The sequence below is a fragment of the Mustela erminea genome, chromosome 1 (assembly GCF_009829155.1).
Source record: "Mustela erminea isolate mMusErm1 chromosome 1, mMusErm1.Pri, whole genome shotgun sequence".
Taxonomy (NCBI): Eukaryota; Metazoa; Chordata; class Mammalia; order Carnivora; family Mustelidae; genus Mustela; species Mustela erminea.
Window position 1 is genome coordinate 4,837,809 of NC_045614.1, and position 27,010 is coordinate 4,864,818.

A 27,010-nucleotide genomic window follows, 5' to 3' on the forward strand; every position below is an offset into this window, starting at 1 on the left:
TCCAGGACTCCCACCACCCTCAGCTCAAAGCCCAAATCCTCTTGGAGACCTCTAAGGCCCTACACGACCTGCTCCATCCCCTCCATGCCCTGCCCTCCTCCCTCTCTTCACCTTGCTCTCTTTGTTCTGACCACACACCACTCCTTGCTGTTCCTCTAATACCTCAGGTCCAGTCCTGCCCCAGGGCCTTTGCATGAGCTATGTCCTCTGCTTGGGATGCTCTTGCCCTACATATACACTTGGCTCTCTCCCTCATCTTCTTTATGTTTCAGCTCATGAGTCATCTCAGTGACTACCCTATTTTTGACATTGTATCTCTTACCCTCAACTCTCCAGGTTATTAGCTCTGTGAAGATGGGGAATTTTGTGTGTCTTGTTCCACTTCTGAATCCACAGTGCCTAGAATAGTGTCTAATGTATAGAAGGTGTTTGTATTTATCAGAGTTATCCAGAGAAGCAGAACCAATAGGAAGGATACATATAGATTTAAAAATTTGTCATAAGGAATTGGTTCATGCAATTCGGGAGGCTGGCAAGTCCTAAGATCTTTGCAGTGACATGCAAAGGTCTCGAGACCAGAAAGACTTGGGGGAACTGAGCAAAGGTGAGCATGGCTGGTGGGACAAGGTAGGAGATGAGCTGAGAGGTTGGTCGGTGCCAAGTCACACAGACCTGGCTTGAGATTCTGGTTTGGGGTGGGTTTGAGTTGTGAGCGATTGAGCCAGAGGAAGAGGGTGACGGGAAGCTCAGATGAAAGGCAGGAAGTTTTCAAAGAACAGCATTGCCTCTGCAGATGAAAGAGGAAACTGTTAGTGAGAAGAGACACAACTGAGATGTCCTGCAGGGAAAGGAAACAAGGCATGTTGTAAGAAGGTTTTGCAGCAGTCTATGAAGTGCTTTCTCACTCTATCAGTCGACGCTGGCGCCTTACCGTTCAACCTCTTTCTTTCACATCCCACACCCAGTCCATTAGCAAATACTGTTAGCATCACCTTCGGAAGAAACCCCAAATCTTGTGTCTTCCACAGCTCCCAGCGGGATTGCAGCCACCATCCCGGCTTACCTGGATGGGAGCAGGTGCCTCCTGCTGGGTCATCCTGCCCCTCTACAGTTCATCTCCCAGCCAGGGGCCACAGGACCCTGTTAAAACCCCAGTCCAGCTCTGTCCTGTCTGTGCTCAGACACCTCATGGCTCCCACCACTCTCTGTAGAAAGCCGAGGCGTGCCAGCACTCTAGCAGATCTAACATGATTTGTCTGTGTCCAGGCCTCCCATTTCCCCCTTCCCACTGTGTTCTAGCCACACCGACCTCCTTGTCACGCCACCAAACTCTTGGCTTGGTCTTGCCCTTTCATGCTGTTTCCTCTGCTCTAGGTTCCTTCACAGCTCACTCACCTCCCTCTGATCTTTGTTCTAATAATAGCATCTCAGCAAGGTCTTCATTATTGAGCACCGACTGTGTACTGGGCACTGTTGTATGCACTCAGCACACAGCAGTGAATGACTGACACAAATCCTTGCCTTCTAGGAGCTCAAAGTCCATCAGGACAACAGAATTAATCAATCACAGATGTTGTTTTTTTTTCTTTTTTAAACAAAGAATTGTTTTAGAAATTGTCTGAAAATTAATTTCATTTCCAGCCAGATTTACCTCTTCCTGGAGAGCAGTAGTAAAAATCACTCACTCCAATGAGTGGAGATGCCACTCACTGGCTGTGTGTCCTTGGACAAGTTACTTAACCTCACCGAGCCTCAGTTGTCCACATCTGTGTAATGGGAATTGTGTGAGTATACATACTAAGGCTGCTCTAGCCAATAAACAAACTTGGTAGCGTCACACAACAAAAACATTACCTTGCGGGTCTGGAGATCAGAAGTCCAAAGTGGGTCCCATTGGGCTAAAATCAAGGTGTCCGCAGGGCTGCGTTCTTTTCAAGAGGTTCTGCAGGATAATCTGTCTTTTTGCCTTTTCCAGCCTCTAGAGGCCTCCTGGATTCCTTGCCTTGTGTTCCTCCTTCTCCACTTTCAAAGCTGGCAATGACTGGCCAGGTCGTTCTCACGTTGTGTCACTTTGCCTCTGCTGGCTTCGCCTTCTGTTTATGAGGACCTTTGTGATTACTTTGGCCCCACATGGTTAATCCAGAATAATCTCTTCATCTTGGGATCAGCTGATCGCCAATCTTTTTTAAAAAAATTTTTTATTTTTTAAATTTCTTTTCAGTGTTCCAGAATTCATTGTTTATGCACCACACCCAGTGCTCCATGCAATACGTGCCCTCCTCAGTACCCACCACCAGGCTTACCCATCCCCCACCCAAAAAAAAACCCTCAGCTTGTTTCTCAGAGTCCGCAGTCTCTCATGGTTGGTCTCCCCCTCTGGTTTCCCCCAACTCCTTTCTCCTCTCCATCTCCCCATGTCCTCCATGCTATTTGTTATGCTCCACAAATAAGTGAAACCATATGATAACTGACTCTCTCTGCTTGACTTATTTCATTCAGCATAATCTCCTCCAGTCCTGTCCATGTTGCTACAAAAGTTGGGTATTCATCCTTTCTGATGGAGGCATTATACTCCATAGTGTATATGGACCACATCTTCCTTATCCATTTGTCCATTGAAGGGCATCTTGGTTCTTTCCGCAGTTTGGCGACGGTGGTTGCTGCTGCTGTGAACATCGGGGTGCAAATGGCCAGCTCATTGCCAATCTTAATTCCATCTGAAACCTTAGTGCTCCCTTGCCACGTACCATAGCATATTCGTAGGTTCCGGGGATTAGGATGTGGTCCTCTACCAAGGGGCTATTATTCTGATGACCACAGGAATGATAATATCAAATAAGTCTCTTCCCAGGCACCTAGAAGCCTGCCTCCACCTCTGACTTTGTCTTTCCGGAGCTCACAGTGTGGCGGGGGAAATGATCATTAAAAAGCTAATCATGGGACGCCTGGGTGGCTCAGTGGGTTAGGCCTCTGCCTTCAGCTCAGGTCATGATCTCAGGGTCCTGGGATCGAGACCTGCGTTGTGCTCTCTGCGGGGAGCCTGTTTCCTCTTCTCTCTTTCTGCCTGCCTCTCTGCCTACTTGTGGTCTCTGTCTGTCAAATAAACAAAACAATAACAAAAAAATCTAATCGTATAAATAATAGAGCAACTGTAATTATGGTAGGTGTCATAGAGGAGGAGCTCAGGAAACCTTGGGAGCATAAAGGGAGGTGTTTTGGAGGGAAGGACAGTTAAGCAAGACCTAAGGAGTGAATAGGAATGGGTCAGGCAAAGCAGAGGTCAAGGGAATAGCATATGCCAGGGCCCTGAGGTAGGAAGTCTGGAAATGGAACTACCAAGAGATGAGAGGCTTAAAGATGTGGTTGGGTCTTGTCACTCGGGCCTCATGGGTCCTGTTAAGTGGTTTGGGTTTTAATTCTGAGTGTGACACTGTAGGCAGTACAGTGTAGGAGCACTGTAGGCAAGGGTGGGGGTAGATGATCAAATTTGTATTCAGAGATGACTACTATGTGGAGAAAAGATTGGAGGGGACAATGGAAGATTTAAGGATGTAGAATCCAGAGGAAGGTCTATAGGGATGGAGAAAAGCAGGTAGATGCCAAATGCTACTTGTTTATTGGCTAGAGCAGCCTTAGTATGTATACTCATACAATTCCCATTACACAGATGTGGACAACTGAGGCTCGGTGAGGTTAAGTAACTTGTCCAAGGACACATAGCCAGTGAGTGGCATCTCCACTCATTGGAGTGAGTGATTTTTACTACTGCTCTCCAGGAAGAGGTAAATCTGGCTGGAAATGAAATTAATTTTCAGACAATCTCTAAAACAATTCTTTGTTTAAAAAAAAAAAACAACAACTTCTGTGATTGATTAAGTCTGTTGTCCTGATGGACTTTGAGCTCCTGGAAGGCAAGGATTTGTATCTGTCATTCACTGCTGTGTGCTGAGTGCATACAACAGTGCCCAGTACACAGTCGGTGCTCAATAATGAAGACCTTGCTGAGATGCTAATATTAGAACAAAGACCAGAGGGAGGTGAGTGAGCTGTGAAGGTACCTAGAGCAGAGGAAACAGCATGAAGGGGCGAGACAATGCCAAGAGGTTTGGTGGCATTACAAGAAGGTCGGTGTGGCTAGAACACAGTGGGAAGGGGGAAATGGGAGGCCTGGACACAGACAAATCATGTTAGATCTGCTAGAGTGCTGGCACGCCTTGGCTTTCTACAGAGAGGGGATGTCAGTCATATCAGATTAAGGAACATCCTACTCCAGAAGGATCTCATCCTTGCTGAGGTCTTAACTACATTTACAAAGACCCTACTTCCAAATAAAGTTGCATTCTCAGGGGCCAGGGTTTAGGGCGTCAGCATATTTGGGGGTGGGGCACAGTTCAGCCCAGAATAGTCCTCTTCATGCTCTCATGCTGCCTCCCCCTTGAAGCCCACCCTGGAGCTCTAACCTGACCTCTTCCTTCTGTACTGTCCAGATGTGAATGAGTGTCTGGATACCACCACGTGCCCAGCCTATGCAACCTGCACCAACACTTTGGATAGTTACTACTGCACTTGCAAACGAGGTTTCCTGTCCAGCAACGGACTGACGCAGTTCAGGGGCCCAGGAGTGACGTGCAAAGGTAAGTACACATCCCCTCAAAACCCGCCAGCATGTTATATGGGAATCAGGTGGAAGCTGGCTGGGTAGTGGATGTGGATGTAGGTACTTTTTCCCCAAACATTTTTTTTCTCCCCATCTCCCTCCCTTAACCTTCTTTTCTTTCTTAAATTTTTAAAATTTAAATTCAATTATCCAACACGCAATACATCATTGTTTTCTTTCTTTTTCTATGACAATGATTCCTGCTCACTCAACGTTCCAACAATTCAGAGCTAGCTTTAGGATGAAAATGAAAGTAAAAACCGTGTTGTTTGTCAATATCCAGAAATAACCACTGATTTCCTTTTGGGTAACCTCCTTTTGGTTGTCTCTCCATGCAGAAAACAAGACTCTCTAACATTCACTGAGTGCCGGGTCCCCTGTGAAGGGCTTTCTATGCATTTTTACATTAAACTGAGTTCAGGCATCTCTACCATGATGATCTCTACCATACAGAGGAGGAAACTGCTTGGGGCATTGGAATGACTCATTCACAGTCGTGCGGTTGAACTGACCTCCAGACCCATCTTTCCGACTCTAACAGCAATTTCTGAATCATATCACCTAAGTTGTGAGGTGTTGGGGAAACATATTTACCCTCTGTAAGCCTCAATGTTTCCCTCTGTAGAATGGGTTTATAAGACTACCCACCTTGAAGGATAGTTGGGAAAATTAAATGCAGTCATGTGTATGCAGTGTGCTAGGTACAGTACAAGAGGTACTACCGATGTAAATAGCATAAATTGAAATAATCCCCAGAATGAGCAAAGTTCTTTGTTTGCATTTTTATGTTTAGATCACAGTTCTTCCCTTGACAGTCAAGATCTGACTCTGTCTCTGAGTGAAATAAGTCAAGCAGAGAGAGTCAATTATCATATGGTTTCACTTATTTGTGGAGCATAACAAATAGCATGGAGGACATGGGGACTTAGAGAGGAGAAGGGAGTTGGGGGAAATTGGAAGGGGAGGTGAACCATGAGAGACTATGGACTCTGAAAAACAATCTGAGGGTTTTGAAGGGGTGGGGGGTGGGAGGTCAGGGTACCAGGTGGTGGGTATTATAGAGGGCACAGATTGCATGGAGCACGGGGTGTGGTGCAAAAATAATGAATACTGTTATGCTGGAAATAAAAAAAAAAAAAAGATCTGACTCTGTCTCTGAATAAGACCAGGGGTTGGCAAACTTTTTTGTGCAAGGGGCCAAAGAGTAAATGTTTTGGAGGTTGCAAGCGGAATGATCTCTCATGACTAAATACTCCAGTTGTAGTGAGAAAGCAGCCATAGGCGATACACAAATGAATGGGTGTGGTTTTGTTCCAACAAAACTTTATTTATACAAACAGGTGGTGGTAAACTGATTTGACCCATGAGCTGTACTTCGCTGGGCTCTGAAAAAGAGAATTCATTTCTATTGTTGTAGTACCCAGAGGGTTCCCAAATCTTTCTTTACCTTTGGGTTACAGTTCGTGGGTTATTTGGTAAGCTTCAATAGTCCTGATGGGCCCTGGTTTCAAAATTTGGGTTGAAACCAACATTCTCTGTCTAGAAAATTATAACTACTACGGCAAGGATTTCATCTCCTTTATGTCTTTGACCCTCCTATAGGGCCTGATATCTTGTGAATATCCAATAGATACTTGTTGAATGAAGGAACATGTTACCTCCTTCTTTATGTCAACTACAGATTTAGTCAGCCTTAATTGGTTGTTTCTAATGTTTTACTGCGTTAGATAAAGGCGTGATGAACATTCCTGTGGTCTGATCTTGATGTATATGGGCAGCTCCAGATTTCTGTCTAGGAGAGGCACAGTTTTCTGGGAGGGGCTGTAAGAGACTTGCCTTGAAGCTGTATTTGCATGACAAGTATATAGCAAGGGTTTAGGATGACTTGGAAGATCCGGGCTGAAGGAAACTTGTGCTGGACCACATCATGATACCATAACTGGACAATTTTATGGGTCCTCAAATGAGTAAATTGTTCTGTGTGGCTTTGAAAATTATTCTTTTTTTAAAAAAAAGACTTTTTTATTTATTTGTCAAAAAAGTGTGTGTGTGAGAGAGAGAGAGAATACACATAAGCAGGAGGAGTGGCAACCAGACACAGAAATAGGCTCCCCACTGAGCAGAAAGTCTGATGTGGGACTGGATCACAAGACTCTGAGATCCTGACCTGAGCCAAAGGCAGCCACTTAACTGACTGAGCCACCCAGGTGCCCTAAATTGTTATTTTACAATCTACGGCTGGGTAGCAGAACACCTGCAAATTTAGTACATGAAAATAAGGGCAACCATTTATTTTGTTCATGAATGTCTCTGTCATCTGGGTTGAGTTTGGTGAGTGTGGCTTGTCTCTGTTCCATGCAGTGTCAGTTGAGTTGGCTCCAGTGGGGGCTAGAGGATCCACTTTAAAGAGAGCACACTCACACGGCTGGTAGCTGGTGCTGGCCTCCAGCTGGCTGCTTCACCAGGGCTGTGGGCTGGGGGTCTTGGTTCTTCACCATGTGAGCTGCTTTTTTCATGGCTGCTTGGGCTTCCTCACAGTATGGTGGTCAAGTTCCAAGAGAAGAAGGAGGGAATGCATGGTGTCTTTATGACTTAGAATCACTACCCTCACAATCACAGCATGCTTAGATCCAAGGGGAGGGAATAGAGACCCCATTGCTTTCTGGAAGGAATACAAATTCATATGGAATGAAGGGCATATGGCATGGAAGACATAATTTCTGCCATCTTTGGAAATACAATCTGCTACACAAGATGAGGCAAATTTGTAACTCCAACTCTTTCTGTGTCCAGATATAGATGAATGTTTTCAAAGCTCCTCAAAATGTGGTCCCCACTCAGTCTGCAGAAACCTTCTGGGGAGGTACAAGTGCAGCTGTTTCCCCGGTTTCTCTTCTCCCACTGGAAATGACTGGATCCCAGGAAATCCAGATAATTTCTCCTGCAGAGGTAATGCTCTTGGGCATGGGTCTTTGGTGAACAGTGATCACTTGAGTTGGAGACATGCATCTCTCACATTAGACACACCATCTTCGTTCTGCCCACTCTCGTTTACTGCTCCTCAGACATCAATGAGTGCCTCTCCAGTGGCATCAGCCCGGAGCATGCGGAGTGTGTCAACTCCTTGGGAAGCTATGATTGCAGCTGCCAGAGTGGATTCCTCTCTCACAACTCCACCTGTGAAGGTATAGAGAACCTGTTGTGCCCTAGATGCCCTTCTCCCCAAACCTCAATATTAAATCAGTCATCATATCTTGGGGAATTTACCTGTTAAATATGTCTTAAATGTCTCCATTCTTCCCTGTCCTCGTTCTGGGATTCCCTGATATTTTACCAGCGGCCTCACTTGGGCTTTCCCTTCCTCCAGTCTTGTCCTTCGAATCCATCCTCCACTGTAGCCAGAATGTTCTCACAAGATGCAAGGGCTCTGTCTTCCTTAATGTGGTGCAGTACTACTGTTGTCCATGCTCATTTGGAGGGAGGGTGACCCCGTCAAGCAAGGCACGGAGTGATCAAACCCTTATCGCATCCCCTTGGCTTGGACTGAGAGATGTTTGAAGTCCTGATTTTTCTGATCCACTTGTAGCAGTTAACTATAGCTGAGTAACAAATCACCCTGAAATTCAGTGACTAGAGACTAACACCATGTATTTGACTTTCTATTCTGTGCATTGGAAGTTTAGGTTGGACTCTGCCCGTCAGTTCCTTGGGTCTCTGTTGGGCTTTTTATGTATCTGTGGTCAGCTGAGGGTCAGTTTGCTTATCTCAGCTGGGCTGCCTCGCATGCCAGGGGAATGATCTGGGATGTTCCATCTTTCTTCTACTTTGTCTCTCATTCTTGTTAAGCGAGTCTAGTGCTTGCTCATATGGAGGAAGCAAGGATCCCAAAGAATGAGCAGAAGCAAAGAACTTCTCTAGAAGTCTACATATGAAACTGGCACCTATCACTTCTGCTGTATTCTTTTGGCCAGCGGAAGTCAAAGGCCAGCTAGATTCAAGGAGTGGGGACACAAGATCCACATCTTAAAGAGAAGTGGCAAAAAGTCACATTGCATGGCACCATCTGCACCCAATGGTGTAGGCAGGAGGAGAGTAAAGAAGGACGGCCATGTCTATGGTCATTACTCTTTGGAGCTATTTACCACTCTCCTCTTACATACATTGGGCCAGGATTTATTCTCACGGCCATGCATAACTGCAAGGGAGAAGAGGGGTAGGGGAGAACATGCATGGCAAGTGTGTTTTCAGACTCCTGTTCTCATTTCTTTATCCACTTTGACTTGGGTTTTCATTTCCACTGATCAGATGTGGATGAATGTGCTGATCCCGGAATTTGCCCAGAGCATGCGACTAGCCACAACAGTCCTGGAAGCTACTCTTGTGTCTGCAACCTAGGGTTTGAATCTAGCAGTGGCAACAGGAACATCCAGGGCCCAGGAGAGACATGTGAAGGTAGGTAGGAGAGATCTGTTGGGGAACAAGATCCAAGTCCATTGGCCAAGACAGGCCCGGTAGGGAAAAGGTCTGCATGAGTCTGGGCTGAGCTCAAAGCTCTCCTCTGCTAAGCTGAAGCAAATAATCACTCCTTCCTTCCTTCCTTCATTCATTCATTTACTCTTTCACTCATCAGGAAATATTTCATGAGCACCTTCTGTATGCTGGGCAGTATTCTAGGGATGGTGGATACAGCAGTGACCAGCAGAGGCAAAATTATTTGCTCTCCTGGAACTCATCATCCAGCGTTGGGAGAGATAGATAGCAATAGAAATCATGAACATAGAGTGTGCCAGGAATAGTTTAAGGAGATAAAGGAGACAGGAAAGTGGACAGGGAGTGCTGAGGATGGGGGTCTACATCGAATAGGGTGGTAAGGAACGGCTATGCTGAGAAGTTGATATTTGAGGAAAAATGTGAGGGTGTGAGGGAGTGAGATATTGGGTATCTGGGGAAGGCTGTTCCAGGAGGAGGAAACAGCAGGTACGGAGGCCGGGAGTCAGAATCCCAGCCAAGGTGCTGTGCTTTTCCACTCAAGTGCTCGCTGTCTTCCCAACAACCTGATGGTATCAGTATATTTTATACCCATTTTACAGATGAGGAAACTGAACCTCCATTGTGCTGGAACAGCTCTCCCACAGTCACATAGATAGGAAGCAGGGGAGTCCGGATCTGAATGCTGCCAAGTGTGACTGTGCTCTAACCATGATGCTATTCTGCCTTCATGTGAGGCTGCCACCTCCAGCAACCCAGGGAGGGGGCTTGTCTAGGGCCGGCATCGACTTAACCCCCAAGTTCCCAGACTCTGACTCAAGACAGCCTGGGAAGCGGTCCTCTAACAAGTCCCGAACCAGACAGAGCCCGATTTTACATCCTGGGTGTGCCTTTCACAGGCTATGCAATAACCGTGAAGCCTCAGTTTCCTTATCTGGAAAACGGAAATAATGTTGGTGTGCACCTCACGGGGGCTGCCGGCAGCATTTTCTGAGCAGGTGCATGTAGGATCTCCCTCGGCACCTGTCACAAAAATCTCAACATGTCACCAGTTAATTTTTTTATTTTAGTTAGCAAATATTTAGCTCAGACTTTCTATTCTCCGGGCTCTTTTCTGAGGCTTTCCCAGACATCACCTTATTTAATGCTCCAAACAACCCAGTGGGGCGAGTATTGTCCCTGTCCCCATCTGACAGATGATGGTGCTGAGATGCACAGAGGTGAATTATCTTGACCACACATTAGTCAGCTCTGGGCTGCCGGAACAAAATGCCGCCGATGGGGCAGTTTCAACAACTGAGTTTTATTTTCTCTCTCTTCTGGAGGCTGGAAGTCTGAGATCTTGGTAGGTCAGAGAGGGCTTTCTTCCTGGCTTCTGGATGACCGCCTTCATGCTGCATCCTCAGTGAGCTCTGGTGTCTCTTCCTCCTCTTTGAAGGGCATCGATCCCATCTTAAGATCTCCTCTTAACCTCATCATCTTGCAAAGGCCCCATGTCCAAACACCACAGAGTGTTAGGGCTTTAACATATGAATTCAGTGTGCAGGGTGGTGAAAAATTTGGTGGACAGCTCCCAGTAACACACAGACTATAGGGACAGAGCCAGGCTTTGAGCCCAGGCTCTCTGTGCCCTCCATCCCCCACTCAGACACTTCTTAATCACTGTTATTGATAACATGGTGATTCCTTGGAAAGGAATTGAGATTTATGAAAGAAAGAATGAGGCCAGTGAGTTCCAGGCTGAGGGAGCAGAGAATAAGCCTTCATGAACCTACAGGTAACCAGTGAATCCGAGTCAGGAATTATGAGGGGATTAGACAAGCAAGATAAGCTTGGTGAGGTTCGGTGAGACCAGACTCTTGGGGTCTCCTGTGTTCTGAGGAGGAGTTTGGATTTTTATTCCATGCCGCAGAGAGCCTCGTCAGGAGGCTGTGTGAGTCACAGACCTGCCTCTTTGCCCTTCCTTTCAGCAGAGTTTGGGAGGGTGTGAGCAGAGCCCAGGAGCTTCACTGGCTCGGGTCTGGGTGGGGTTGTGCTCTGCCAGGCCCTAGGCATCCTTCATTCTTTTGACTTAGACTGGTTTTCCGCCTAGATGTGGACGAATGCGCCAGGAACTCAACTCTTTGCGGCCTGGATTCCATCTGTATCAACACCCTGGGAAAATACAATTGCTCCTGTCTGCCTGGGTTCTTTTCACCTGCTGTTTGGACCCCTGAGAATGTGGAGGATTTCAGATGTGTAGGTAATGCTCCCAGGCATGCCGGGAAATCTTTCCGCCGATAGCGGATCACCTTGAAAAGTATGGCTTACAAACAAGGGTCTGTGCTTGCTCGTGATCCTGTGGACTGAAAAATGGTCTTTCTGCATCACTAGGATGGAGGCCAGGTCCAAAATGGACTCCCTTACATGGCTAGTAGCTGGTGCTGGTATCTGGCTGGGAGCTCAACTGGGCCCCTGAGTTTCCCTCGTGGGCCCATCCTCGTGGATTCTTGGGCTTCCTCAGAGCATGGCAGCTGGTTTTCAAGAAGGGAAGCTGCAAGGGGAAGGAAGCAGAAACTGGGATCTTGTAAGACCTGGGCTTGGAAGTCCCAGAATGTTGCTTCTGCCACGTTCTCCTGACCAACGTCCTGGGACCAGGCTAGATGCCAAGGAAGGGGAAATTAACTCCCCATCTCTCTGGGGGAACAAGGCCTGCACACAGGAAACAGTGACACCGATGGCGGTCGTCTTTGGAGGATCTCCTCTACTAAGGAACATGTCTTATGTTCTTTGAGCTTCCCCCCTTCCCAGGGCAATAATGTGCTTCTTTTCATTAAAAATGTTCTTTTCATTCACTGATCTTCACCAGCTGCTGACGTTGATAGAGGGAGAGCAACAGAGAGGCAAATCTGAGAGGGACCGTAGAGAGAAACTGGTACAGCATTCCAGGCTGCTAGGCTTCTTCTCAGGACCCCTTGACACTCAGACTATCACTGCTCCTAATTGTTTTTTTTTTTTTTTTTTTAAATTTTATTTTATTTTTTTGTTTTTGTTTGTTTTTTTTTATTTATTTTTATTTCCAGCATAACAGTATTCATTATTTTTGCACCACACCCCGTGCTCCATGCAATCCGTGCCCTCTATAATACCCACCACCTGGTACCCCAACCTCCCACCCCCCGTCCCTTCAAAACCCTCAGATTGTTTTTCAGAGTCCATAGTCTCTCATGGTTCACCTCCCCTTCCAATTTCCCCCAACTCCCTTCTCCACTCTAAGTCCCCATGTCCTCCATGCTATTTGTTATGCTCCACAAATAAGTGAAACCATATGATAGTTGACTCTCTCTGCTTGACTTATTTCACTCAGCATAATCTCTTCCAGTCCCGTCCATGTTGCTACAAAAGTTGGGTATTCATCCTTTCTGATGGAGGCATAATACTCTATCCCCAGGGGTACAGGTCTGTGAATCACCAGGTTGACACACTTCACAGCACTCACCAAAGCACATACCCTCCCCAATGTCCATAATCCCACCCCCTTCTCCCAAACCCCCTCCCCCCAGCAACCCTCAGTTTGTTTTGTGAGATTAAAAGTCACTTATGGTTTGTCTCCCTCCCAATCCCATCTTGTTTCATTGATTCTTCTCCTACCCACTTAAGCCCCCATGTTGCATCACCACTTCCTCATATCAGGGAGATCATATGATAGTTGTCTTTCTCTGCTTGACTTATTTCGCTAAGCATGATACGCTCTAGTTCCATCCATGTTGTCGCAAATGGCAAGATTTCATTTCTTTTGATGGCTGCATAGTATTCCATTGTGTATATATACCACATCTTCTTGATCCATTCATCTGTTGATGGACATCTAGGTTCTTTCCATAGTTTGGCTATTGTGGACATTGCTGCTATAAACATTCGGGTGCATGTGCCCCTTTGGATCACTACGTTTGTATCTTTAGGGTAAATACCCAATAGTGCAATTGCTGGGTCATAGGGCAGTTCTATTTTCAACATTTTGAGGAACCTCCATGCTGTTTTCCAGAGTGGCTGCACCAGCTTGCATTCCCACCAACAGTGTAGGAGGGTTCCCCTTTCTCCGCATCCTCGCCAGCATCTGTCATTTCCTGACTTGTTTATTTTAGCCATTCTGACTGGTGTGAGGTGATATCTCATTGTGGTTTTGATTTGTATTTCCCTGATGCCGAGTGATATGGAGCACTTTTTCATGTGTCTGTTGGCCATCTGGATGTCTTCTTTGCAGAAATGTCTGTTCATGTCCTCTGCCCATTTCTTGATTGGATTATTTGTTCTTTGGGTGTTGAGTTTGCTAAGTTCTTTATAGATTCTGGACACTAGTCCTTTATCTGATATGTCGTTTGCAAATATCTTCTCCCATTCTGTCAGTTGTCTTTTGATTTTGTTAACTGTTTCCTTTGCTGTGCAAAAGCTTTTGATCTTGATGAAATCCCAATAGTTCATTTTTGCCCTTGCTTCCCTTGCCTTTTGCGTTGTTCCTAGGAAGATGTTGCTGCGGTTGAGGTCAAAGAGGTTGCTGCCCGTGTTCTCCTCAAGGATTTTGATGGATTCCTTTCGCACATTGAGGTCCTTCATCCATTTTGAGTCTATTTTTGTGTGTGGTGTAAGGAAATGGTCCAATTTCATTTTTCTGCATGTGGCTGTCCAATTTTCCCAGCACCATTTATTGAAGAGGCTGTCTTTTTGCCATTGGACATTCTTTCCTGCTTTGTCGAAGATTAGTTGACCATAGTGTTGAGGGTCTATTTCTGGGCTCTCTATTCTGTTCCATTGATCTATGTGTCTGTTTTTGTGCCAGTACCATGCTGTCTTGATGACGACAGCTTTGTAATAGAGCTTGAAGTCCGGAATTGTGATGCCACCAACGTTGGCTTTCTTTTTCAATATCCCTTTGGCTATTCGAGGTCTTTTCTGGTTCCATATAAATTTTAGCATTATTTGTTCCATTTCTTTGAAAAAGATGGATGGTACTTTGATAGGAATTGCATTAAATGTGTAGATTGCTTTAGGTAGCATAGACATTTTCACAATATTTATTCTTCCAATCCAGGAGCATGGAACATTTTTCCATTTCTTTGTGTCTTCCTCAATTTCTTTCATGAGTACTTTATAGTTTTCTGAGTATAGATTCTGTGTCTCTTTGGTTAGGTTTATTCCTAGGTATCTTATGGTTTTGGGTGCAATTGTAAACGGGATTGACTCCTTAATTTCTCTTTCTTCTGTCTTGCTGTTGGTGTAGAGAAATGCAACTGATTTCTGTGCATTGATTTTATATCCTGACACTTTACTGAATTCCTGTATAAGTTCTAGCAGTTTTGGAGTGGAGTCTTTTGGGTTTTCCACATATAGTATCATATCATCTGCGAAGAGTGATAATTTGACTTCAATTTTAAATATCTATGCCCCCAACGTGGGAGCAGCCAACTATATAAACCAATTAATAACAAAATCAAAGAAACACATCAACAATAATACAATAATAGTAGGGGACTTTAACACTCCCCTCACTGAAATGGACAGATCATCCAAGCAAAAGATCAGAAAGGAAATAAAGGCCTTAAACGACACACTGGACCAGATGGACATCACAGATATATTCAGAATATTTCATCCCAAAGCAACAGAATACACATTCTTCTCTAGTGCACATGGAACATTCTCCAGAATAGATCACATCCTCGGTCCTAAATCAGGACTCAACCGGTATCAAAAGATTGGGATCATTCCCTGCATATTTTCAGACCACAATGCTCTAAAGCTAGAACTCAACCACAAAAGGAAGTTTGGAAAGAACCCAAATACATGGAGACTAAACAGCATCCTTCTAAAGAATGAATGGGTCAACCGAGAAATTAAAGAAGAATTGAAAAAAATCATGGAAACAAATGATAATGAAAATACAACGGTTCAAAATCTGTGGGACACAACAAAGGCAGTCCTGAGAGGAAAATATATAGCGGTACAAGCCTTTCTCAAGAAACAAGAAAGGTCTCAGGTACACAACCTAACCCTACACTTAAAGGAGCTGGAGAAAGAACAAGAAAGAAACCCTAAGCCCAGCAGGAGAAGAGAAATCATAAAGATCAGAGCAGAAATCAATGAAATAGAAACCAAAAAAACAATAGAACAAATCAACGAAACTAGGAGCTGGTTCTTTGAAAGAATTAATAAAATTGATAAACCCCTGGCCCGACTCATCAAAAAGAAAAGAGAAAGGACCCAAATAAATAAAATCATGAATGAAAGAGGAGAGATCACAACTAACACCAAAGAAATACAAACTATTATAAGAACATACTATGAGCAACTCTACGCCAACAAATTTGACAATCTGGAAGAAATGGATGCATTCCTAGAAACATATAAACTACCACAACTGAACCAGGAAGAAATAGAAAGCCTGAACAGACCCATAACCAGTAAGGAGATTGAAACAGTCATTAAAAATCTCCAAACAAACAAAAGCCCAGGGCCAGACGGCTTCCCGGGGGAATTCTACCAAACATTTAAAGAAGAACTAATTCCTATTCTCCTGAAACTGTTCCAAAAAATAGAAATGGAAGGAAAACTTCCAAACTCATTTTATGAGGCCAGCATCACCTTGATCCTAAAACCAGACAAGGATCCCACCAAAAAAGAGAGCTATAGACCGATATCCTTGATGAACACAGATGCGAAAATACTCAACAAAATACTAGCCAATAGGATTCAACAGTACATTAAAAAGATTATTCACCACGACCAAGTGGGATTTATTCCAGGGCTGCAAGGTTGGTTCAACATCCGCAAATCAGTCAATGTGATACAACACATCAATAAAAGAAAGAACAAGAACCATATGATACTCTCAATAGATGCTGAAAAAGCATTTGATAAAGTACAGCATCCCTTCCTGATCAAAACTCTTCAAAGTGTAGGGATAGAGGGCACATACCTCAATATCATCAAAGCCATCTATGAAAAACCCACCGCAAATATCATTCTCAATGGAGAAAACCTGAAAGCTTTTCCGCTAAGGTCAGGAACACGGCAGGGATGTCCATTATCACCACTGCTATTCAACATAGTACTAGAGGTCCTAGCCTCAGCAATCAGACAACAAAAGGAAATTAAAGGCATCCAAATCGGCAAAGAAGATGCTCCTAATTGTTTTACCTACTCAGTAGTTTTCACTGTGCATGAAGGAAGGGTTCCTCAGCCAAAAACAGTTTCGAAAACCACACAGCTAGTCCAGCTCCATATGCAAAATGTAAATTCCACTTGTGCTATTTTTTTTTAAGATTTTATTTATTTATTTCACAGACAGAGGTCACAAGTAGGCAGAGAGGCAGGCAGAGAGAGAGAGAGGAAGAAGGAGGCTCCCCGCTGAGCAGAGAGCCTTACGTGGGGCTCGATCCCAAAACCCCGGGATCATGACCTGAGCCGAAGGCAGAGGCTTTAACCCACTGAGCCTCCCAGGTGCCCCCACTTGTGCTATATTTTAAAGGCCATTTCTGATGATGATGATGATGATGATGATGATGATGTTCAGTTAGCCAATATATAGCACATCATTAGTTTTTAATGTAGTGTTCAACGATTCATTAGTTGCACATGGAGTTGCTGTGGCACTATTTCCTTTCTTAAAAAAGATTTTATTTATTTGAGAGACAGAGAGAGGACAGGTGGAGGGGAGAGGCAGAGGGAGAAGCGGGCTCCCTGCTAAGCCTGGAGCCAGATGTGGGGCTCCATCCCAGGACCCTGGGATCATGACCTGAGGCAAAGGCAGCCGCTTAACTGACTGAGCCACCTATGTGTTCTAAATTGTTATTTTTCAATCTACTGCTAGGTAGCAGAACATCTGCAAATTTAGAACATGAAAATAAGGGCAACCATTTATTTTGTTCATGAATGCATCTGTCATCTGGGTTAAGTTTAGTGAGTGTGTCTCTGTTCTATGGAGTGTCAGTTGAGTTGGCTCCAGTGGGGGCTAGAGGATCCACTTTAAAGAGAGCACACTCACATGGCTGGTAGCTAGTGCTGGCCTCCAGCTGGCTGCTGCACCAGGGCTGTGGGCTGGGGATCTTGGTTCTTCACCATGTGAGCTGCTTTTTTCATGGCTGCTTGGGCTTCCTCACAGTATGGTGGTCAAGTTCCAAGAGAGAAAGGAGGGAATGCATGGTGTCTTTATGACTTAGAATCACCACTCTTATGGTCACAGCATGCTTAGATCCAAGGGGAGGGAATAAAGGCCCCACTGCTTTCTGGAAGAAATACAAATTCACATGGCATGAAGGGCATATGACATGGAAGACACAATTTCTGCCATCTTTGAAAATACAATCTGCTACAAGTCAGTCTGCAGAGACCTTCTGTGGAGGTACAAGTGCAGCTGCTTCCCCAGTTTCTCTTCTCCCACTGGAAATGACTGGATCCCAGGATATCCAGGTCATTTCTCCTGCGCAAGCAATGCTCTCGGGCATGGGTCTTTGGTGAACAGTGATCACTTGAGTTGGATACATGTGTCACTCACATTAGACACACCATTTTCGGTCTGCTCACTCTCCTCTACTGCTCCTCAGACATCAACGAGTGCCTCTCCAGTGGCATCTGCCCAGAGCATGCGGAGTGTGTCAACTCCTTGGGAAGCTACGATTGCAGCTGCCAGAGTGGATTCCTCTCTCACAACTCCACCTGTGAAGGTATAGAGAACCTGTTGTACTCTAGACATCCTCCTCCCCACACCTCCATATTAAATCAGTCATCATATCTTGGGGAATTTACCTGTTAAATATGTCTTAAATCTCTCCACTCTTCCCTGTCCTCAGTCTGGGATTCCCTGCTATTTTACCAGCCGCCTCACTTGGGCTTTCCCTTCCTCCAGTCTTGTCCTTCGAATCCATTCTCTAAACTGTAGCCAGAATGCTCTCATGAGATGCAAGGGCTCTGTCTTCCTGAGTGTGGTGCAGTACTACTGTTCTCCATGCTCATGTGGAGGCAGGGTGACCCCATCAATCAAGGCACGGAGTGATCAAGCCCTTATCACATCCCCTTGGCTAGGACTGAGAGATATTTGAAGTCCTCTCTGATTTTTCTGATCCACTTGTAGCAGTTAGCTATAGCTGAGTAACAAATCACTCTGAAAGCCAGTGGCTAGAAATGAACACCATCTATTTAGCTTTCTATTCTGTGCATTGGAAGTTTAGGTTGGGCTCTGCTGGTCAGTTTCTTGGGTCTCTGTTGGGCTTCTTATGTATCTGTGGTCAGCTGAGGGCCAGTTTTGCTCATCTCAGCTGGGCTGCCACGCATGCCAGGGGGATGATCTGGGATGTTCCATCTTTCTTCTGCTTTGTCTCTCATTCTTGTTAAGCAAGTCTAGTGCTTGTTCATATGGAGGAAGCAAGGATCCCAAAGAATGAGCAGAAGCAAAGAACTTCTCTAGAAGCCTACATATGGAACTGGCACCAAATCACTTCTGCTGCACTCTTTTGGCCAGCGGAAGTCAAAGGCCAGCTAGATTCAAGGAGTGGGGACACAAGCTCCACATCTTAAAGAGAAGTGGCAATAAGTCACATTGCATGGCACCATCTGCACCCCATGGTATAGCCATGGGGAGAGTAAAGAAGGACGGCCATGTCTATGGTCACTACACTTGGGAGCTATTTACCACTCTCCTCTTACATACATTGGGCCAGGATTTATTCTCACTGCCATGCCTAACTGCAAGGGAGAAGAGGGGGAAGGGGAGAACATGCACGGCAAGTGTGTTTTCAGACTCCTGTTCTCATTTCTTTATCCACTTTGACTTGGGTTTTCATTTCCACTGATCAGATGTGGATGAATTTGCTGATCCCGGAATTTGCCCAGAGCATGCAACTTGCCACACAGTCCTGGAAGCTACTCTTGTGTCTACAACCTAGGGTTTGAATCTAGCAGTGGCAACAGGAACATCCAGGGCCCAGGAGAGACATGTGAAGGTAGGTGGGAGAGATCTGTTGGGGAACAAGATCCAAGTCCATTGGCCAAGACAGGCCCGGTAGGGAAAAGGTCTGAATGAGTCTGGGCTGAGCTCAAAGCTCTCCTCTGCTAAGCTGAAGCAAATAATCACTCCTTCCTTCCTTCCTTCATTCATTCATTTACTCTTTCACTCATCAGGAAATATTTCATGAGCACCTTCTGTATGCTGGGCAGTATTCTAGGGATGGTGGATACAGCAGTGACCAGCAGAGGCAAAATTATTTGCTCTCCTGGAACTCATCATCCAGCGTTGGGAGAGATAGATAGCAATAGAAATCATGAACATAGAGTGTGCCAGGAATAGTTTAAGGAGATAAAGGAGACAGGAAAGTGGACAGGGAGTGCTGAGGATGGGGGTCTACATCGAATAGGGTGGTAAGGAACGGCTATGCTGAGAAGTTGATATTTGAGGAAAAATGTGAGGGTGTGAGGGAGTGAGATATTGGGTATCTGGGGAAGGCTGTTCCAGGAGGAGGAAACAGCAGGTATGGAGGCCGGGAGTCAGAATCCCAGCCAAGGTGTTGTGCTTTTCCACTCAAGTGCTTGCTGTCTTCCCAACAACCTGATGGTATCAGTATATTTTATACCCATTTTACAGATGAGGAAACTGAACCTCCATTGTGCTGGAACAGCTCTCCCACAGTCACATAGATAGGAAGCAGGGGAGTCCGGATCTGAATGCTGCCAAGTGTGACTGTGCTCTAACCATGATGCTATTCTGCCTTCATGTGAGGCTGCCACCTCCAGCAACCCAGGGAGGGGGCTTGTCTAGGGCCGGCATCGACTTAACCCCCAAGTTCCCAGACTCTGACTCAAGACAGCCTGGGAAGCGGTCCTCTAACAAGTCCCGAACCAGACAGAGCCCGATTTTACATCCTGGGTGTGCCTTTCACAGGCTATGCAATAACCGTGAAGCCTCAGTTTCCTTATCTGGAAAACGGAAATAATGTTGGTGTGCACCTCACGGGGGCTGCCGGCAGCATTTTCTGAGCAGGTGCATGTAGGATCTCCCTCGGCACCTGTCACAAAAATCTCAACATGTCACCAGTTAATTTTTTATTTTAGTTAGCAAATATTTAGCTCAGACTTTCTATTCTCCGGGCTCTTTTCTGAGGCTTTCCCAGACATCACCTTATTTAATGCTCCAAACAACCCAGTGGGGCGAGTATTGTCCCTGTCCCCATCTGACAGATGATGGTGCTGAGATGCACAGAGGTGAATTATCTTGACCACACATTAGTCAGCTCTGGGCTGCCGGAACAAAATGCCGCCGATGGGGCAGTTTCAACAACTGAGTTTTATTTTCTCTCTCTTCTGGAGGCTGGAAGTCTGAGATCTTGGTAGGTCAGAGAGGGCTTTCTTCCTGGCTTCTGGATGACCGCCTTCATGCTGCATCCTCAGTGAGCTCTGGTGTCTCTTCCTCCTCTTTGAAGGGCATCGATCCCATCTTAAGATCTCCTCTTAACCTCATCATCTTGCAAAGGCCCCATGTCCAAACACCACAGAGTGTTAGGGCTTTAACATATGAATTCAGTGTGCAGGGTGGTGAAAAATTTGGTGGACAGCTCCCAGTAACACACAGACTATAGGGACAGAGCCAGGCTTTGAGCCCAGGCTCTCTGTGCCCTCCATCCCCCACTCAGACACTTCTTAATCACTGTTATTGATAACATGGTGATTCCTTGGAAAGGAATTGAGATTTATGAAAGAAAGAATGAGGCCAGTGAGTTCCAGGCTGAGGGAGCAGAGAATAAGCCTTCATGAACCTACAGGTAACCAGTGAATCCGAGTCAGGAATTATGAGGGGATTAGACAAGCAAGATAAGCTTGGTGAGGTTCGGTGAGACCAGACTCTTGGGGTCTCCTGTGTTCTGAGGAGGAGTTTGGATTTTTATTCCATGCCGCAGAGAGCCTCGTCAGGAGGCTGTGTGAGTCACAGACCTGCCTCTTTGCCCTTCCTTTCAGCAGAGTTTGGGAGGGTGTGAGCAGAGCCCAGGAGCTTCACTGGCTCGGGTCTGGGTGGGGTTGTGCTCTGCCAGGCCCTAGGCATCCTTCATTCTTTTGACTTAGACTGGTTTTCCGCCTAGATGTGGACGAATGCGCCAGGAACTCAACTCTTTGCGGCCTGGATTCCATCTGTATCAACACCCTGGGAAAATACAATTGCTCCTGTCTGCCTGGGTTCTTTTCACCTGCTGTTTGGACCCCTGAGAATGTGGAGGATTTCAGATGTGTAGGTAATGCTCCCAGGCATGCCGGGAAATCTTTCCGCCGATAGCGGATCACCTTGAAAAGTATGGCTTACAAACAAGGGTCTGTGCTTGCTCGTGATCCTGTGGACTGAAAAATGGTCTTTCTGCATCACTAGGATGGAGGCCAGGTCCAAAATGGACTCCCTTACATGGCTAGTAGCTGGTGCTGGTATCTGGCTGGGAGCTCAACTGGGCCCCTGAGTTTCCCTCGTGGGCCCATCCTCGTGGATTCTTGGGCTTCCTCAGAGCATGGCAGCTGGTTTTCAAGAAGGGAAGCTGCAAGGGGAAGGAAGCAGAAACTGGGATCTTGTAAGACCTGGGCTTGGAAGTCCCAGAATGTTGCTTCTGCCACGTTCTCCTGACCAACGTCCTGGGACCAGGCTAGATGCCAAGGAAGGGGAAATTAACTCCCCATCTCTCTGGGGGAACAAGGCCTGCACACAGGAAACAGTGACACCGATGGCGGTCGTCTTTGGAGGATCTCCTCTACTAAGGAACATGTCTTATGTTCTTTGAGCTTCCCCCCTTCCCAGGGCAATAATGTGCTTCTTTTCATTAAAAATGTTCTTTTCATTCACTGATCTTCACCAGCTGCTGACGTTGATAGAGGGAGAGCAACAGAGAGGCAAATCTGAGAGGGACCGTAGAGAGAAACTGGTACAGCATTCCAGGCTGCTAGGCTTCTTCTCAGGACCCCTTGACACTCAGACTATCACTGCTCCTAATTGTTTTTTTTTTTTTTTTAAATTTTATTTTATTTTTTTGTTTTTGTTTGTTTTTTTTTATTTATTTTTATTTCCAGCATAACAGTATTCATTATTTTTGCACCACACCCCGTGCTCCATGCAATCCGTGCCCTCTATAATACCCACCACCTGGTACCCCAACCTCCCACCCCCCGTCCCTTCAAAACCCTCAGATTGTTTTTCAGAGTCCATAGTCTCTCATGGTTCACCTCCCCTTCCAATTTCCCCCAACTCCCTTCTCCACTCTAAGTCCCCATGTCCTCCATGCTATTTGTTATGCTCCACAAATAAGTGAAACCATATGATAGTTGACTCTCTCTGCTTGACTTATTTCACTCAGCATAATCTCTTCCAGTCCCGTCCATGTTGCTACAAAAGTTGGGTATTCATCCTTTCTGATGGAGGCATAATACTCTATCCCCAGGGGTACAGGTCTGTGAATCACCAGGTTGACACACTTCACAGCACTCACCAAAGCACATACCCTCCCCAATGTCCATAATCCCACCCCCTTCTCCCAAACCCCCTCCCCCCAGCAACCCTCAGTTTGTTTTGTGAGATTAAAAGTCACTTATGGTTTGTCTCCCTCCCAATCCCATCTTGTTTCATTGATTCTTCTCCTACCCACTTAAGCCCCCATGTTGCATCACCACTTCCTCATATCAGGGAGATCATATGATAGTTGTCTTTCTCTGCTTGACTTATTTCGCTAAGCATGATACGCTCTAGTTCCATCCATGTTGTCGCAAATGGCAAGATTTCATTTCTTTTGATGGCTGCATAGTATTCCATTGTGTATATATACCACATCTTCTTGATCCATTCATCTGTTGATGGACATCTAGGTTCTTTCCATAGTTTGGCTATTGTGGACATTGCTGCTATAAACATTCGGGTGCATGTGCCCCTTTGGATCACTACGTTTGTATCTTTAGGGTAAATACCCAATAGTGCAATTGCTGGGTCATAGGGCAGTTCTATTTTCAACATTTTGAGGAACCTCCATGCTGTTTTCCAGAGTGGCTGCACCAGCTTGCATTCCCACCAACAGTGTAGGAGGGTTCCCCTTTCTCCGCATCCTCGCCAGCATCTGTCATTTCCTGACTTGTTTATTTTAGCCATTCTGACTGGTGTGAGGTGATATCTCATTGTGGTTTTGATTTGTATTTCCCTGATGCCGAGTGATATGGAGCACTTTTTCATGTGTCTGTTGGCCATCTGGATGTCTTCTTTGCAGAAATGTCTGTTCATGTCCTCTGCCCATTTCTTGATTGGATTATTTGTTCTTTGGGTGTTGAGTTTGCTAAGTTCTTTATAGATTCTGGACACTAGTCCTTTATCTGATATGTCATTTGCAAATATCTTCTCCCATTCTGTCAGTTGTCTTTTGATTTTGTTAACTGTTTCCTTTGCTGTGCAAAAGCTTTTGATCTTGATGAAATCCCAATAGTTCATTTTTGCCCTTGCTTCCCTTGCCTTTTGCGTTGTTCCTAGGAAGATGTTGCTGCGGTTGAGGTCAAAGAGGTTGCTGCCCGTGTTCTCCTCAAGGATTTTGATGGATTCCTTTCGCACATTGAGGTCCTTCATCCATTTTGAGTCTATTTTTGTGTGTGGTGTAAGGAAATGGTCCAATTTCATTTTTCTGCATGTGGCTGTCCAATTTTCCCAGCACCATTTATTGAAGAGGCTGTCTTTTTGCCATTGGACATTCTTTCCTGCTTTGTCGAAGATTAGTTGACCATAGTGTTGAGGGTCTATTTCTGGGCTCTCTATTCTGTTCCATTGATCTATGTGTCTGTTTTTGTGCCAGTACCATGCTGTCTTGATGACGACAGCTTTGTAATAGAGCTTGAAGTCCGGAATTGTGATGCCACCAACGTTGGCTTTCTTTTTCAATATCCCTTTGGCTATTCGAGGTCTTTTCTGGTTCCATATAAATTTTAGCATTATTTGTTCCATTTCTTTGAAAAAGATGGATGGTACTTTGATAGGAATTGCATTAAATGTGTAGATTGCTTTAGGTAGCATAGACATTTTCACAATATTTATTCTTCCAATCCAGGAGCATGGAACATTTTTCCATTTCTTTGTGTCTTCCTCAATTTCTTTCATGAGTACTTTATAGTTTTCTGAGTATAGATTCTGTGTCTCTTTGGTTAGGTTTATTCCTAGGTATCTTATGGTTTTGGGTGCAATTGTAAACGGGATTGACTCCTTAATTTCTCTTTCTTCTGTCTTGCTGTTGGTGTAGAGAAATGCAACTGATTTCTGTGCATTGATTTTATATCCTGACACTTTACTGAATTCCTGTATAAGTTCTAGCAGTTTTGGAGTGGAGTCTTTTGGGTTTTCCACATATAGTATCATATCATCTGCGAAGAGTGATAATTTGACTTCAATTTTAAATATCTATGCCCCCAACGTGGGAGCAGCCAACTATATAAACCAATTAATAACAAAATCAAAGAAACACATCAACAATAATACAATAATAGTAGGGGACTTTAACACTCCCCTCACTGAAATGGACAGATCATCCAAGCAAAAGATCAGAAAGGAAATAAAGGCCTTAAACGACACACTGGACCAGATGGACATCACAGATATATTCAGAATATTTCATCCCAAAGCAACAGAATACACATTCTTCTCTAGTGCACATGGAACATTCTCCAGAATAGATCACATCCTCGGTCCTAAATCAGGACTCAACCGGTATCAAAAGATTGGGATCATTCCCTGCATATTTTCAGACCACAATGCTCTAAAGCTAGAACTCAACCACAAAAGGAAGTTTGGAAAGAACCCAAATACATGGAGACTAAACAGCATCCTTCTAAAGAATGAATGGGTCAACCGGGAAATTAAAGAAGAATTGAAAAAAATCATGGAAACAAATGATAATGAAAATACAACGGTTCAAAATCTGTGGGACACAACAAAGGCAGTCCTGAGAGGAAAATATATAGCGGTACAAGCCTTTCTCAAGAAACAAGAAAGGTCTCAGGTACACAACCTAACCCTACACTTAAAGGAGCTGGAGAAAGAACAAGAAAGAAACCCTAAGCCCAGCAGGAGAAGAGAAATCATAAAGATCAGAGCAGAAATCAATGAAATAGAAACCAAAAAAACAATAGAACAAATCAACGAAACTAGGAGCTGGTTCTTTGAAAGAATTAATAAAATTGATAAACCCCTGGCCCGACTCATCAAAAAGAAAAGAGAAAGGACCCAAATAAATAAAATCATGAATGAAAGAGGAGAGATCACAACTAACACCAAAGAAATACAAACTATTATAAGAACATACTATGAGCAACTCTACGCCAACAAATTTGACAATCTGGAAGAAATGGATGCATTCCTAGAAACATATAAACTACCACAACTGAACCAGGAAGAAATAGAAAGCCTGAACAGACCCATAACCAGTAAGGAGATTGAAACAGTCATTAAAAATCTCCAAACAAACAAAAGCCCAGGGCCAGACGGCTTCCCGGGGGAATTCTACCAAACATTTAAAGAAGAACTAATTCCTATTCTCCTGAAACTGTTCCAAAAAATAGAAATGGAAGGAAAACTTCCAAACTCATTTTATGAGGCCAGCATCACCTTGATCCTAAAACCAGACAAGGATCCCACCAAAAAAGAGAGCTATAGACCGATATCCTTGATGAACACAGATGCGAAAATACTCAACAAAATACTAGCCAATAGGATTCAACAGTACATTAAAAAGATTATTCACCACGACCAAGTGGGATTTATTCCAGGGCTGCAAGGTTGGTTCAACATCCGCAAATCAGTCAATGTGATACAACACATCAATAAAAGAAAGAACAAGAACCATATGATACTCTCAATAGATGCTGAAAAAGCATTTGATAAAGTACAGCATCCCTTCCTGATCAAAACTCTTCAAAGTGTAGGGATAGAGGGCACATACCTCAATATCATCAAAGCCATCTATGAAAAACCCACCGCAAATATCATTCTCAATGGAGAAAACCTGAAAGCTTTTCCGCTAAGGTCAGGAACACGGCAGGGATGTCCATTATCACCACTGCTATTCAACATAGTACTAGAGGTCCTAGCCTCAGCAATCAGACAACAAAAGGAAATTAAAGGCATCCAAATCGGCAAAGAAGATGCTCCTAATTGTTTTACCTACTCAGTAGTTTTCACTGTGCATGAAGGAAGGGTTCCTCAGCCAAAAACAGTTTCGAAAACCACACAGCTAGTCCAGCTCCATATGCAAAATGTAAATTCCACTTGTGCTATTTTTTTTTAAGATTTTATTTATTTATTTCACAGACAGAGGTCACAAGTAGGCAGAGAGGCAGGCAGAGAGAGAGAGAGGAAGAAGGAGGCTCCCCGCTGAGCAGAGAGCCTTACGTGGGGCTCGATCCCAAAACCCCGGGATCATGACCTGAGCCGAAGGCAGAGGCTTTAACCCACTGAGCCTCCCAGGTGCCCCCACTTGTGCTATATTTTAAAGGCCATTTCTGATGATGATGATGATGATGATGATGATGATGTTCAGTTAGCCAATATATAGCACATCATTAGTTTTTAATGTAGTGTTCAACGATTCATTAGTTGCACATGGAGTTGCTGTGGCACTATTTCCTTTCTTAAAAAAGATTTTATTTATTTGAGAGACAGAGAGAGGACAGGTGGAGGGGAGAGGCAGAGGGAGAAGCGGGCTCCCTGCTAAGCCTGGAGCCAGATGTGGGGCTCCATCCCAGGACCCTGGGATCATGACCTGAGGCAAAGGCAGCCGCTTAACTGACTGAGCCACCTATGTGTTCTAAATTGTTATTTTTCAATCTACTGCTAGGTAGCAGAACATC

The 27,010-nt window shown here is 44.8% G+C and overlaps 1 protein-coding gene across 1 annotated transcript in view; it reads left to right on the top strand.

The window, feature by feature from the left end:
• The window catches only part of ADGRE1 (adhesion G protein-coupled receptor E1), a 68,192-nt gene that overhangs the window by 8,101 nt on the left and 33,081 nt on the right, over positions 1–27,010 (top strand). The window contains 9 exon segments of the mRNA XM_032303254.1: positions 4,488–4,634; positions 7,451–7,606; positions 7,723–7,842; positions 11,238–11,331; positions 17,547–17,608; positions 17,725–17,844; positions 18,974–19,024; positions 19,027–19,119; positions 21,247–21,436. Coding sequence (XP_032159145.1) covers positions 4,488–4,634; positions 7,451–7,606; positions 7,723–7,842; positions 11,238–11,331; positions 17,547–17,608; positions 17,725–17,844; positions 18,974–19,024; positions 19,027–19,119; positions 21,247–21,436 — 1,033 coding nt within the window.